This window comes from Saccopteryx bilineata, chromosome 2 (assembly GCF_036850765.1).
Source record: "Saccopteryx bilineata isolate mSacBil1 chromosome 2, mSacBil1_pri_phased_curated, whole genome shotgun sequence".
NCBI classification, from domain to species: domain Eukaryota; kingdom Metazoa; phylum Chordata; class Mammalia; order Chiroptera; family Emballonuridae; genus Saccopteryx; species Saccopteryx bilineata.
Window position 1 is genome coordinate 176,250,197 of NC_089491.1, and position 16,184 is coordinate 176,266,380.

At 45.0% G+C, this 16,184-nt stretch overlaps 1 protein-coding gene across 3 annotated transcripts in view; it reads right to left on the reverse strand.

Annotated features, from left to right (window-relative positions):
• LOC136325029 (WASH complex subunit 1) overlaps window positions 1–16,184 on the reverse strand; it is a 38,272-nt gene that overhangs the window by 20,424 nt on the left and 1,664 nt on the right. For 2 of the 3 annotated variants that reach the window (XM_066258716.1, XM_066258718.1), the window contains exon 2: window positions 13,538–13,691. In XM_066258716.1, coding sequence (XP_066114813.1) covers window positions 13,538–13,686 — 149 coding nt within the window. In that variant the 5' untranslated portion in view covers window positions 13,687–13,691. Of the gene's footprint in view, window positions 1–13,537; window positions 13,692–14,040; window positions 14,175–16,184 lie in introns of those variants that run through there. The other variant, XM_066258717.1, reaches the window with a different exon arrangement.

Below are 16,184 nucleotides of genomic sequence, written 5' to 3' on the forward strand. Positions count from 1 at the left end.
AGAACTAGGAGAATGAATAGCATTCACCTCTTAACGCTTCTCAGTCTTTTTACCCTTCACATAGTAAGGGGACAAGATCACTGGGTCATCTTGGCTGAAGAAGAGCCTACAAATGAACATGAAACATTTCTTTTAGCTCAAGCTAACTGCTCTCTCCAGGGCTGCCAGGAAAAAATAACTCTAACTTTACCATGGAAGAACTTTCACCCCGCGCTACACAACCCTCCTTATCTCTGCATTCCTGATCTCGAAATACTTGCCCCCTTCTTTATCAAGTTCCTACAGGCCAGGATGAAAGAAATCTCTAGGTTTACCTACAATCAAATGCTCCTACACTCCTATTCCCCAATACCCCAAGGAGAACTTCACGAGGGAAATATCAAATAGGTAGGGATGACAGCAGGAAGAAGCCGCCCCTCAGCCCGAGAAGTTCCCCCCTGAATGTTCTCCAAACCTCCTTCCTTTTAAAACACATATACTCAATCCTTCTAAAAACTTACACCAACAAGTTCCCTGTCTCTAAAAATCTCCACATGTCTTCCCATTCGAGAGGAACCAGACCAGCACGTCTCATGAGGCTCATCCAGGAGACCATGTATCACCATGTCACTCTGTCCACTTGGCACTCGCAGCAAGCAACTAACAATTATTACCTCACAAAATTTTTTTACTTCCTCACTCAGGTTTTCAAAAGCATCGCCTGGTTCAGACCTCACAACACGGAAATTGATGACCTCCTTAACTGGAGGGGGCACTTGGCTTGGCAAGGTTCTTTTCTTGAGTTTCTCCAGAAGAAGCAATAATTTTCCAATTTTTTCTCCTCTTTCTCATCACCCCTCACTGTATATTATAAAATTAATAACTGCCTTTCTTTTACATGTAACCACAGAGTTGAAAAATGATTATGTGAATTCCAAACTGCCCTCTTGATGTTCCGCTTATCTGTCAGACCTCACCCTTACTGGACTATCGCCCCTGAGACAGAGGAACTTCAAGAATCTGGCAAGCCCCCCAAGAAGCAGCATTCCGGACATGCCAGGTCTTTTGCCTCAGTATCCCCTCAGACTCTCCCAAACACTATATAACTCGCCCCTAGTCTGTAACCAGCCCCCTTCTGCCCCCTTCTCCCAGGAGAAGTGCCCGGTAGGGTTCCTTTCTTTCTTTCAATAAAGCCTGTTACTCTGGTCTTTTCGAACTCCCATGGATTCCAACAAGAAGCAGGGTCTGGGCTGGAAGGGAGGGTCCGGGAGAGCCTGAGAAGTCCTGTCATTCTCTCCAACCTGCACAGCTCCCCCTGCAGCAGAGCAGGAGGAAGGAATGCCAGCTTGGAACACTAATTTTCTAGGACAGTGGTTCTCAACCTGTGGGTCGCGACCCCGACGGGGGTCAAATGACCAAAACACAGGGGTCGCCTAAAGCCATATGTATTTTCCGATGGCTTTAGGCGACCCCTGTGTTTTGGTCGTTCGACCCCCGTCGGGGTCGCGACCCACAGGTTGAGAACTGCTGTTCTAGGAGCTCTCCTGCCTGCAAGACTGGGCCCAGACCTGAAGTGGGGGATAGAAAGTGCCTCTTCTCTGCAGGTTTACAGCGGGAGGAGCATGTTTAAGGGGGGAGATTTCCAAGCTGGGGTCACATCCCCACCACAGATGCCCATGAGAAACAAAAGGCCCCCTTGCTTGTTCATTGCTCCAGGATGGGGGTGGGGGTGGAAGAAAGAGGCTACAGCCACTCCCCACCCTGGCTCGGGTCATCCCTGACTCCTCCCTTGCCTTCATGCTCTTTCCCATTCTGTCATGTTGTCACTGTTCCCTTTGAAACATCCCTTATCCAGCCTGCAACTCTCAGGACTGCATCCTTATCCCTCCCATGCCCTGAGGCGCAAACAGCTTCCAGGTGCCCCTGGAATTCACTCTCTCCCCTTCTTGTCAACTGTGACCACTGCCTGACAAACCTTCCCAAACTCTTCTGTCTCATCCCTCCCTGCAGAAGTGCCTATCCAGGCTCCCTACAACCCCTGGATCAAGCTCACAGTCCCGCCTTGTTCAGAGAAGCCCCCCTCCCCCTGGGCCCTGACTTACAATCCCAGTCTCCCTCACCCAGCCCTCCCACTCCTCTGCCCTGGAGCGCTCCCACAGCTCTGCAGAGCCTCAGCCAGAAGCAAGCTCCCATCGGGCGACCAGAGTGGAGAGAGAGACCCACAGACGCAGGTCAGGTTCACTTTTCACACCCTGTCCTGTCCTGCATGGCGGTGGCGGAGCTGACCATATGGGACAGGCAGCAGTCTGTGCTCTGGGAGCTGGCACACACCGTGCTCCGTTCCGGCTTCTAAGCCTTTGGCGCACATATCCAGAGCCCACCAGATGGCCTGCAGGCCCATATGCCCAGTCCTGCCTCACCATAGCCTGCCCCTGCTGTGGCCCAGTTCATGCCCTTCCCTTTAGGAGGCCTTCCCTGACCACCTGTACAGGCACGTGGTTCTCCTCGCTACCAGCGATTTCTTCCTTATTCAGGTAACAGCCCGTTTTCATGGCACAATCCACAGACTCAGTCCCTGGACTTCAGGTGGGCTACCCCCAGGGCTCAGGGTAATGCAGGAGAGCAGCTCTGAGCCAGGCAGTGTGTCACGCCCCTCACCACAGCAGCTGGCTCTGGCACAGACAGGAGAACCAGGCTGAGCCAATGGGCAAGTAGGACATCTAATGAAATGCTGGACTTGAACTTGAATCTAGGAGCTCTGACCCTACTGGTGTGATTTTGCCACCACAAGAGCAAACCCTACCTGGGAATGGGGCCAACACACAGGCTAGGAGCAGGGATAGAGTGAAAGCAGAGCCAGGTCCTGACCACATACATCATCTACACCCTTCAGGTGAAGCCTACTCTGATTGGTTACTTTGTGCTTAAACTGGTTGGGGGGGTTCAGAGTGATAAACATGCCATCTATCCTTACTTAACGCTCTCTTCTCCAGATCCTGAGAGGCCCATGCAATTTGTGCTAAACAATTAAGAAACAACCAAGACCTACCGCTCTCCTATTCCAGACTGCAAGATCCCTGAGGACAGGAAACACGCCGTACATATCTTCAGTATCTCCCGGGTCCAACAAGTTGGACATATGATGGGAGGTCAGTGGGGTGACCTGGAACCTGGTTTGGAGAGCCCCTGAGAGCATCCTCACCTCCCTCAGACACTTGGAAGGCCCACACCCACGCTTGACCAACTCACCATCCCTGCCCAGGAGATGGCCTTCTTGCCCTCTCCTCACCCCATGGAACTGTTTACAGGTGCCAAATACTGTACCAGGAAAGAAAATTAAAGTATGCTAAAACCCAAGGCTCTCCTGAGAGAAAGGCAAGCATGCAGTCACAGTCCTGGTGAGGAAACACATATTCCTGGTGGATTATTTTTGTCATCCGTGTCAATCACTGGGCATGGGGTGGCCATAATCTGGAACTGACAGCTCTTAAAGGCCTGTGTCCTCTTGCTTATGTGCTCCTTGGGCATATTTAGCACAAATACACACAAAAGGGGCACCTCACACTTCTATAACTCCTGATAGCAGGTTAACGAAGGACCATTGTAGGCAGCAAATGTGCAGAGAAGTTACAAGAGTGAGCATTTACTGCACACTTACTATATTCCAGGTACCGTAACTCCACTGCAAGTTTTAATTCCTTTAACGTTTACAATAATCCTATGAGGAAGGCACCATTATCATCACCACACTATAGACGAGAACAACTGAGGCTTAGAGAAGTAACTTTCCCAAAGACACAGAGCCAGCAAATGGGGAGGCCAGCTGGAGCCAGGCAGTCTGCCCCAGAGTCAACGCCCTGAAGCACTGGGCACTGCCCCCTGGTTATATTTATACTCAGGCTCTGGGCAGGCAGGAACGTCAGTGGGAAGGTAACAGGCAGAAGAGTCCAGAGGACCTGGTGTTTATACCAAGTCCAACTGAAGACGATGACCCTGTTTTCTGCTCCCACTAGGGAAGGCTTCAGGAAAAGGTGGACTCCCAACTGATGGAGGAAAGAGGCGTTGCCTGGTGATACAGAGGGGGCTTCCTGGACTGGGCATGGGGTGGGTGGGGGATGACATGGACCATGAGATGACCCGAGTCAGGCAGTGAAATACTTTACACTGGGCGGGATAAAGGGTCCCTACGTGAGGCATGATGGGGGCAACTAGGAAGAAGATCCAAGCCCATCTCAGGTAGCCTATGGCCAGAGAAAGACAGGACAAAACCTGGGGCCTTGTAAGAAAACAGCAGCCACCATTTGCTCATGTTAAATCAACATGGAGTGAAGCTCATGACAGCCCAGGATTGCGCTGGATTAGCACTGGAGATAACAAAAAGCTGCCACTCACTGACTCCCAGTCGTCACTGACCGTGAGGCCCCACCTCCTCGCTCTCCTGCCAACCTGGCCACACTGGCGTCCCTCAGGTCCTTCCCGCCTCAGGGCTGTCTTGCAGTTCATGTACTTCTCTCTGGAACATTCTTCTTCCCAACATCCCCATCAATAACTCCCGCTCACCCTTCAGATTTTTTTTTTTAATTTTTTTTTTTTTCTGTATTTTTCTGAAGCTGGAAACAGGGAGAGACAGTCAGACAGACTCCCGCATGCGCCCGACCGGGATCCACCCGGCACGCCCACCAGGGGGCGATGCTCTGCCCCTCCAGGGCGTCGCTCTGTTGCGACCAGAGCCACTCCAGCGCCCGGGCCATCTTTGCTTCAGTGGAGCCTTGGCTGCGGGAGGGGAAGAGAGAGACAGAGAGGAAGGAGAGGGGGAGGGGTGGAGAAGCAGATGGGCGCCTCTCCTGTGTGCCCTGGCCGGGAATCGAACCCGGGAGTTCTGCACGCCAGGCCGACGCTCTACCACTGAGCCAACCAGCCAGGGCCACCCTTCAGATTTTACCATGCATCTTTTCCCATGCATAAGCCTCCTCTGACCCCCCCAGACCAAGTCAGGCCTGTTAACAACCACAACCTCGTAGCATCCCCCCTTCCCTTCACAAAGACAGTAGAACTCCAGAGTCTGGAGCCACAAGACCTGGCTGTGACCCAGGGCTCTGCCACTCGGGCAAGTCTCTTAGCCATTCTGTGCCTGTTTCCTCATCTATAAACTAGATAACAATGGTAGCTCCTCATAAAGTTGTGAGAGTTAAATGAACTCATGTACTTCAGAGGAATGGTGGCCCATGGTTAATGCTTTATAAATATTAGTGACTACGAAAGTATTTTAAAATAGGTCTTATCACAATTTAATTTAAAAACTAACATGCAGTTGACTAATTACAGTCTACCTCTCCAGACAGAGTATACCCTCTAGTTGAACAGGGACACTGCCTTGTCACCGCTGTTACTAAGGACAGTAGCGGTGCCTTGCACACAAGAAGTGTTGGATACGTATTTGCTAACTGCAGGAATAAGTGGGGAATAGGCCCCAGGGGAAGGAAGAGTACAAGTTAGGAGAGCAGTTTCACCACCAGGGGTGTGGGGGCCACATGGAACCCAAGAGACTAAGTGGCACTTAAGCTCTTTCAAGAAGTATACTTAAGAGAAAAAGCTTCTGAGAGATGACGTCAGAGTAATGGCGGAGTAGGAAGTGTTACCGATAAATCTCCCCCAAACCTCAACAAGATCTTCAACCAGAAACAGAAAAACCTATCCTTGGAGCCTCCAGATGTTTCGCAATACACCCAAAGGTATGATCGAGCGAAAAATTGGCTAAATATATAACCAAACCCCGAAGGAAATAGGGAGTAAGAAATGCTCTGCCTTCCTCACTAACCTAAACAGGGCAATTTTCACTGGAAACGGAGAATATAGAAACTAAGGCAGGCAAAGGGGGTGAATAGATCCAGGCCACGGCACAAACGGCCGAACCAGGCTGTGGCACGGAGATCCAAGCCAAGGAAAAACTGTTCCTGTGACAACCCGGGCAATACAGCTAACACTCGCGCCAAACCCAGACAAAGAAAGACAAGCGGGGCAGCCATTTTACCTGATCCCCTGGTAGGCACATAGTGGGTGAGAGATTCCTTCCAAAGCCCCCGGAGGGTGCGCCCGTGTTACTCCACAGAGAGGCAGAGTCAGAGGCCTTTGTGTGGGCCGAAAGCCTCCGGGCTGCCCCAGCACCCGGGGAGAGCCGCACACGGGGAGGAAGCGAGAGCTAATTCCAACACTGGAACTTTTCAGTGCGGGCGGGAGGTTTCACTCAGAGGGCGAGACTCCGGCCTCACATCCTGGTCTGCGCGCACGGAGAGTGGGAAGGAGCCTCCTCCCAGCACCTCCGGAGTGGGAGCCCGTGTTGTCCCACAGAGGGGCAGAGTCGGGGGCCTTTGTGTGGGCCGAGGGCGGAGTCACGGGCTGCCCCAGCGCCTTGAAAGAGCGGCACACGGGGACGAGCGAGAGCCAATTCCAACATTGGAACTTTTCAGTGCAGGCGGGGGGTTTCACTCAGAGGGTGAGACTTCCGGTCTAACATCCTGGTCTGTGTGCGCAGACCCGCCTGTGTTACCGGACAGAGTGACAGAGCCAGAGGTCTTTGAGTAGGCAAAAGCCCCGGCTGATTATGCTAGCAGCTCTGACTGACTGAGCCTTACCCAGAGCCCTGTGCTGAGTGGGAATAGAGTGGGGAGTTGCCAGCTCTTTGAGCCTCTTACTATCCAGGCAGAGGCAGCAGCAACCCCATACCTGGATTCTCAGGCTGCTGGTTGAGGAAGGAAAGACTAGGAGAGAGGCTCCTGGAACACGGACTCTCTCACTGTCGGAGCCTATAAACGCTAATGAGCCTCGACTGCCAACGAGACTGAAGCACAATACATGACATCGCCATAGAGACTATCAACTGCAAACCTCTACCTGAGCGTGCCAAAGGGGCAGAACCCGGGGTACAGAGTCGCCGACCAGGAAGAGGGAGAGAAAAGAAAAAGCAAGAAGATAACCTCTCAAAATCAGAATAATCCGCAGACTTTATAACCTATCCCATTTTATTATATTTGTTCGTTTGTTTCTATCTTCATCCTTGATTTTTTTTTCTTTTTTTCTTTTTTTTTTTCCTCCTCCAATTTGGTCGTTTAACTCCCTACTGGTCTTACTCTCTCCTCTCCTTGAACTACACTACCCATAAGTGTTACATCTCCCATTATCTTTTCTTTCCTCTTCCTTTCTCTCTATGAGGGTTGCACTCCAAAACCCTTAACTCTCTCTCTCTCTCTCTTTTTTCTTTTTTCTTCTTTTAGTGGTTCCCTCTTTTTTTTCTCTCTCTCTCTTCTTTTCTCCCTCTATATTAGTTTCTTCCTTTTTCCTTTACATCTCCTCTCATTCAAACCTCAATAACAAATAAATTATTTTATCTGGGACTCAAACTTATGTTTGTGGCATTTTGGGGGGTTTTTACTTCACCTTTTTAACTCACTAGCAGTGCTCCCATCCCTGGCTCTCCATTTTATCAAGCTCTTGTTCCACTAAATACAATAGTAATTTTTTAATTTGTCCCCCCCATTTTCCTGTTTCCCTCTTACTCCTCTCATCATAACTCTTAGTCAACCAACACCTAAACGCAAATCATTTTATTCTTGATCCAAATTTTTTCATTATTTGCTTTTTGTGGGTCCATACCCCCACCCTTTTTATTTATTTATTTATTTTTTTCTTGCCCCTTTATTACTTTTCCCCAATTCAGGCCCTCCATTACAGGCATTGTTTGTTCTATTAAATACAATATAATTCACAGTTCACCACAAGATTTTCTTAAGAAAGAGGGGAGAGGAGAGGACAGAAAAAAAAGGAGGGGGGGAATAATTTTCTTTTTTAAAATTTTTATTTTATTTTATTTTTCTTTATTTCATTATTAATTTTTTTTAAAAAAACTTTTTTCAATTTTTTATTTTTTTAACTTTTTATTTTTTATTAAATCTCATTAATACTATCAACAAAACCACCCTCAGATGCCATTAAGGAAGAGAAAATCGAATATCATGGATACAAAAGAAAGAGAGGTAACACAGATAGAAGAGGAAAAATCTATGGAGAAAAAAATTTAATATATTGGAAACCTTGGAGTTAAATGACAGAGAATTCAAGATAGAAATCCTAAAAATACTCAGAGATATACAAGAAAACACAGAAAGGCAATTTAGGGAGCTCAGAAAACAACTCAATGAACACAAAGAATATATGTCCAAGGAAATTGAAACTATAAAAACAAATCAAACAGAGATGAAAAACTCAATTCACGAGCTGAAAAACGAGGTAACAAGCTTGGCTAATAGAACAGGCCAGATAGAAGAGAGGATTAGTGAAATAGAAGACAAGCAACTTGAGGCACAACAGAGAGAGGAAGAAAGAGACTCAAAAATTAAAAAAAATGAGATAGCCCTACAAGAATTATCTGACTCCATCAGAAAGAATAACATAAGAATAATAGGTATATCAGAGGGAGAAGAGAGAGAAAATGGAATGGAGAACATACTCAAACAAATAATAGATGAGAACTTCCCAAGCCTGTGGAAAGAACTAAAGCCTCAAATTCATGAAGCAAACAGAACTCCGAGTTTTCTTAACCCCAACAAACCTACTCCAAGGCACATCATAATGAAATTGGCACAAACCAATGGCAAAGAAAAAATTCTCAAGGCAGCCAGGGAAAAGAAGAATACAACATATAAAGGAAGGCCCATTAGATTATCATCCGATTTCTCAGCAGAAACTCTACAAGCTAGAAGAGAGTGGACCCCAATATTTAAAGTCCTGAAAGAGAGGAACTTTCAGCCACGAATACTATACCCATCAAAGCTATCCTTCAAATATGAAGGAGAAATAAAAACATTCACAGATACAGAAAAGATGAGGGAATTTATCATCAGAAAACCCCCACTCCAGGAATTACTAAAGGGGGTTCTCCAATCAGATACAAAGAACAAAAAAAATAAAGCCACAAGTAAAAACTCCAAGAAGAACACAATAAAACCAAATTTAAACTGTGACAATAACAAAAAGAAAGGGGGGAGAGGATGGAGATTAACAGTAGCAAAGGACGATGGAGTGCAAAAGTACTCACAAAATAGTGCGCTACAATGAACAGGGTAGGAACCCTTTTCATTACCTAAAGGTAACCACCATTGAAAAAACCACCACAGAAGCACATGAGATAAAAAAGATAGCAACAGTGGAAAGATGTATGGAATACAACCAAATAAAAACAAAAGATAAAAAAACGAAAGAGAAGGATCAAACAAGACACAAAACTAACAGAAAGCAATCTATAAAATGGCAATAGGGAACTCACAAGTGTCAATAATTACACTAAATGTAAACGGATTAAACTTACCAATAAAAAGACACAGAGTAGCAGAATGGATTAAAAAAGAAAATCCAACTGTATGCTGCCTACAGGAAACTCATCTAAGTAACAAGGATAAAAACAAATTCAAAGTAAAAGGCTGGAAAACAATACTCCAAGCAAATAACATCCAAAAAAAAGCAGGCGTAGCAATACTCATATCTGATAATGCTGACTACAAGACAACAAAAGTACTGAGACAAAAATGGCATTTCATAATGGCTAAGGGGACATTGAATCAAGAAGACATAACAATTCTTAATATATATGCACCAAACCAAGGAGCACCAAAATATATAAGACAGCTACTTATTGACCTTAAAACAAAAACTGACAAAAATACAATCATACTTGGAGACCTCAATACACTGCTGACGGCTCTAGATTGGTCATCCAAACAGAGAATCAACAAAGATATAGTGGCCTTAAACAAAACACTAGAGCACCTGGATATGATAGACATCTACAGGACATTTCATCCCAAAGTGACTGAGTATACATTTTTCTCCAGTGTACATGGATCATTCTCAAGAATTGACCATATGTTGGGCCACAAAAACAACATCAGCAAATTCAGAAAAATCGAAGTTGTACCAAGCATATTTTCTGATCATAAAGCCTTGAAACTAGAATTCAACTGCAAAAAAGAGGGGGAAAAACCCACAAAAATTTGGAAACTAAACAACATACTTTTAAAAAATGAATGGGTCAAAGAAGAAATAAGTGCAGAGATCAAAAGATATATACAGACTAATGAAAATGACAATACGACATATCAGAATCTATGGGATGCAGCAAAAGCAGTGATAAGAGGGAAGTTCATATCACTTCAGGCATATATGAACAAACAAGAGACAGTTTACCAAGTGAACCACTTAACTTCACACCTTAAGGAACTAGAAAAAGAAGAACAAAAACAACCCAAAACTAGCCGAAGAAAGGAGATAATAAAAATCAGAGCAGAAATAAATGAAATAGAGAACAGTAAAACTATAGAAAAAATTAATAGAACAAAGAGTTGGTTCTTTGAAAAGATCAATAAAATTGACAAACCCTTGGCAAGACTTACCAAGGAAAAAAGAGAAAGAATTCATATAAACAAAATCCAAAATGAAAGAGGAGAAATCACCACGGACACCGTAGATATACAAAGAATTATTGTAGAATACTATGAAAAACTTTATGCCACTAAATTCAACAATCTAGAAGAAATGGATAAATTCCTAGAACAATACAACCTTCCTAGACTGAGTCAAGAAGAAGCAGAAAGCCTAAACAGACCTATTAGTAGAGAAGAAATAGAAAAAACCATTAAAAACCTCCCCAAAAATAAAAGTCCAGGACCTGACGGCTATACCAGAGAATTTTATCAAACATTCAAAGAAGACTTGGTTCCTATTCTACTGAAAGTCTTCCAAAAAATTGAAGAAGAAGCAATACTTCCAAACACATTTAATGAGGCCAACATAACCCTCATACCAAAACCAGGCAAGGATGGCACAAAAAAAGAAAACTACAGACCAATATCTCTAATCAATACAGATGCTAAAATACTAAACAAAATACTAGCAAATCGAATACAACAACATATTAAAAAAATAATACATCATGATCAAGTGGGATTCATCCCAGAATCTCAAGGATGGTTCAACATACGTAAAACGGTTAACATAATACACCATATCAACAAAACAAAGAACAAAAACCACATGATCTTATCAATAGATGCAGAAAAGGCTTTCGATAAAATACAACACAATTTTATGTTTAAGACTCTCAACAAAATGGGTATAGAAGGAAAATATCTCAACATGATAAAGGCCATATATGATAAACCATCAGCTAACATCATATTAAATGGCACAAAACTGAAGGTTTTCCCCCTTAAATCAGGAACAAGACAGGGTTGTCCACTCTCTCCACTCTTATTTAATGTGGTACTAGAGGTTCTAGCCAGAGCAATCAGACAAGACAAAGAAATAAAAGGCATCCATATCAGAAAAGAAGAAGTAAAGGTATCACTTTTTGCAGATGATATGATCCTATACATCGAAAACCCCAAAGAATCCACAAAAAGACTACTAGAAACAATAAGCCAATACAGTAAGGTCGCAGGATACAAAATTAACATACAGAAGTCAATAGCCTTTCTATATGCCAACAACGAAACAATTGAGAATGAACTCAAAAGAATAATCCCCTTCACAATTGCAACAAAAAAAATAAAATACTTAGGAATAAACATAACAAAGAATGTAAAGGACTTATATAATGAAAACTATAAACCATTGTTAAGAGAAATTGAGAAAGATATAATGAGATGGAAGAATATTCCTTGTTCTTGGTTAGGAAGAATAAATATAATCAAGATGGCTATATTACCCAAAGCAATATACAAATTTAATGCAATTCCCATCAAAATTCCAATGACATTTTTTAAAGAAATAGAGCAAAAAATCATCAGATTTATATGGAACTATAAAAAACCCCGAATAGCCAAAGCAATCCTAAAGAAAAAGAATGAAGCTGGGGGCATTACAATACCTGACTTCAAACTCTATTATAGGGCCACGACAATCAAAACAGCATGGTATTGGCAGAAAAATAGACACTCAGACCAATGGAACAGAATCGAAAGTCCAGAAATAAAACCACATATATATAGTCAAATAATTTTTGATAAAGGGGCCAAGAACATACAATGGAGAAAAGAAAGCCTCTTCAATAAATGGTGCTGGGAAAACTGGAAAGCCACATGCAAAAGAATGAAACTGGACTACAGTCTGTCCCCCTGAACTAAAATTAACTCAAAATGGATCAAAGATCTAAACATAAGACCTGAAACAATTAAGTACATAGAAGAAGACATAGGTACTAAACTCATGGACCTGGGTTTTAAAGAGCATTTTATGAATTTGACTCCACAGGCAAGAGAAGTGAAGGCAAAAATTAATGAATGGGACTACATCAGACTAAGAAGTTTTTGCTCAGCAAGAGAAACTGATAACAAAATAAACAGACAGCCAACTAAATGGGAAATGATATTTTCAAACAACAGCTCAGATAAGGGCCTAATATCCAAAATATACAAAGAACTCATAAAACTCAACAACAAACAAACAAACAATCCAATAAAAAAATGGGAAGAGGACATGAACAGACACTTCTCCCAGGAGCAAGTACAAATGGCCAACAGATATATGAAAAGATGCTCATCTTCTTTAGCTATTAGAGAAATGCAAATCAAAACTGCAATGAGATACCACCTCACACCTGTTAGATTAGCTATTATTAACAAGACAGGTAATAGCAAATGTTGGAGAGGCTGTGGAGAAAAAGGAACCCTCATACACTGTTGGTGGGAATGTAAAGTAGTACAACCATTATGGAAGAAAGTATGGTGGTTCCTCAAAAAACTGAAAATAGAACTACCTTATGACCCAGCAATCCCTCTACTGGGTATATACCCCAAAAACTCAGAAACATTGATACGTGAAGACACATGCAGCCCCATGTTCATTGCAGCATTGTTCACAGTGGCCAGGACATGGAAACAACCAAAAAGCCCGTCAATAGACGACTGGATAAAGAAGATGTGGCACATATACACTATGGAATACTACTCAGCCATAAGAAATGATGACATCGGATCATTTACAGCAAAATGGTGGGATCTTGATAACATTATACGAAGTGAAATAAGTAAATCAGAAAAAACCAGGAACTGCATTATTCCATATGTAGGTGGGACATAAAAGTGAAACTAAGAGACATTGATAAGAGTGTGGTGGTTACGGGGGGAGGGGGGAAAGGGAGAGGGAAAGGGAGGGAGGGGGGCACAAAGAAAACTAGATAGAAGGTGACAGAGGACAATCTGACTTTGGGTGATGGGTATGCAACATAATTGAAAGACAAGATAACCTGGACTTGTTGATCTTTGAATATATGTAACCTGATTTATTGATGTTGCCCCATTAAAAAAATAAAATTATAATTAAAAAAAAAAAAAGAGAGAGAAAAAGCTTCTAAGTTGGGCCCCTTGGGCACAGGGAAGCCAGCTGGTTCCCCCATGACCAGGAATCACTGAAAAGGGCTGCTCCTAGAAGGTGCGTTCCCGGGAACAGAAGGATGACTGCCAGGGTGGGAGAAGCCCCTGATCAGGTGGGGACGAGTGGCAGCACTCACCTGCTAAAGATATCTCCAGAGACCTTCTGCAGGTACTGCAGGGCATCCGCTGCCTGATGGATGGCCTCCTCTCGCCGCAGGTCTGGCTGGATAAGGGGCACTGTGTAGGTCTGACCTGCCAACGAGTGCTGGGTCCTCATGGGAGTCATGGTGCCTGTGGGTGGGAACCAGAGCCTCAGGGCCGCCCCACACTTGGCCACCCCCCAGCTACCACAGAGCAAGGCGCTGAGAGAAGAGAACATAGTCCCGAACCCTGACCGTCTGCCACAGGCTCAGCCTGTGGGGAGCTGGGACAGAACTTCTGGTGGCAAGCCAGGAGCCCACAGGAGCTGGTCTTCTGTTGCTTATTGAGTGAGTGAAAGAGGGAAATGGTAGGGACAACAGAGGTTGACGAAGAGGGCTCAGAGAAGGTGTAACACTGACTGACCCCATCAGGTGCTTGGAACCCTGCTGAACACCCTCATTATACAGTATCTCATCCCAACCTCCTAAGAAATCCTTGCCTGACCAGGCGGTGACACAGTGGATGGAGAGCCGGAGATGCGGAGGACCCAGGTTCGAGACCCCGAGGTTGCCAGCTTGAGTGCGGGCTCATCTGGTTTGAGCAAAGCTCACCAGCTTGGACCCAAGGTCGCTGGCTCGAGCAAGGGGTCACTCGGTCTGCTGAAGGCCCGCAGTCAAGGCACATACGAGAAAGCAATCAATGAACTAAGGTGTCGCGACAAAAAACTGATGATTGATGCTTCTCATCTCTCCATTCCTGTCTGTCTGTCCCTGTCTGCCCCTCTCTCTGACTCTCTGTCTCTGTAAAAAAAAAAAAAAAGAAAAAAAAAAAGAAAGAAACCCTTGCTGCATCATGAAAAACAGCCTGGAAGCAGAAGGAGGGATGGATTCAGGGAGAAAAATGCCTCAGTTAATTGCCAAATGATACCCACATCTGGAAAATCACAGAGAATGGTACTCCTGGCTTCTTCTCACTTTGACCTCTGAGGAACTCAGGGCTTGCTCCTGAGATAGGACAGGCGGTGGCTAGTGACTCTAGGTATCGCTGTCCAGACGAAGCGGGGCAGAAGGAAGAAGGGGCATGTGGGGGCAAGATAGAGGAAGGAAAGCACTCGTCAACTGTACGACAGGACAGACTATTTCTACTGGGTTTAATTAACTCCACTCCCTGGTGCCACTAGAGCAGCAATCACAATGCAGATGGTACTGCCTTGACTGGCAACAGATGCACCAGGCAGAATGTTAAGGCACTGCGCTCCTATAAACAGGCCTAATCAGAGCCCCTTGGTAGAAGGTGGTGAGGAAGACACTAATTGGGCCTGGCACTGTGCCCTAGACCTGTTTTCCTTGGCACCATGTGGGGCCCCTGCTTGCAAAGGTGTGAGAGGGGCTGGGTAAGTGTGGCAGGGAGGGCTCAGGAGCCTGCATTTGGGCTTAGTGCTACGTGACCTTGTGCAAGCTGCTTGCCTTCTCTGAATATCTGACTCTACTTCCCATGCTACAGACTTGGCGTGGCACTGCCCTCTAAGTGGTATCCCAATGTGTCACACCACCCTCACCAAGCCTGTGTGCTTCCTCCTTCACACCCCTTGCTGACTTTCCCGGCCCTTCCTTCTACCCTACTTGTCCTCCCCTCGCCTTGCCAGGCCAGCCCTTGCCCTCCCGAGATGATGGCTCCACTCAGGCTTGTTCTCCAGCAGTGACATCCTCAGCATCTCAGACCTCAGACCTGAACCTGCCTGAATCCTTATCAGAGCCCAGTGTCACCTCCTCACTTCTCTTCCTATCAAACCAAAGTGGGGCCAGTTGACACCTAACTACCTGAGGAACCCTATCTCTGAGAGCCCCCTACCTATCAAAGAGAATCCCCTACTTCTTTGTATTCACATAGGTGCAAATTGGCCGGCCACCCTAACTTAGCCCTGCATGTGACTTTTCCCATCTGTAAGATGGGAGGGGATAAAAAGCAGAAGACACTTTCCTATGCACATCTTGAAATGCACACCTCACGGTTGTTTACCACATCTGTGTGTGTATGTACATACACAAGGGGGGACTTTAGGCACAAATCTCTGGAACAAGGAAGTATGGGATCCATTCAAGAAGAGGCTGAGTATTGCTGGTTGGAGATTTATTCATTCCATCTGCAAACACTTACTGATCAACTATTAGGTGCCTGCCATGATCACAACAGAGATACGGAGGACCCTATACTAGCCATGGAGGCAGCCTCAAGAACAATTAATTATACAGCATGTGGTAAGTGCTCTAATCCAGCCATGAATGCAGCACTAGGGGAACACTGAGGAAGGTGTGAGAAAACCTTTCTGGGGTTAGGGGACTCAGGAAAAGCCTCTTGGGAGAAGCTGTACTTCCCCAATAGGCCCAGGGAGAGCATTCCAGGTAGAAGGAACAGCTTGAACAAAGGTTTACAGGGTAATGGCAAGTTGTCTGGAGTGGTGAGGGTATAACTAGCCTTGGCCAAGTAGCAGGAAAAAGTAAAAGAGAGGCCAGATTATGAAAAACGCTGAATACTATGTGGTAAGGAGTTTCCACCAAAATCCTTACACTGTATAGTCCAATATGGTAGCCATGAGCTACATGTGACTATTGAGCACTTGAAATGTGGCTATTTTAAATTGAG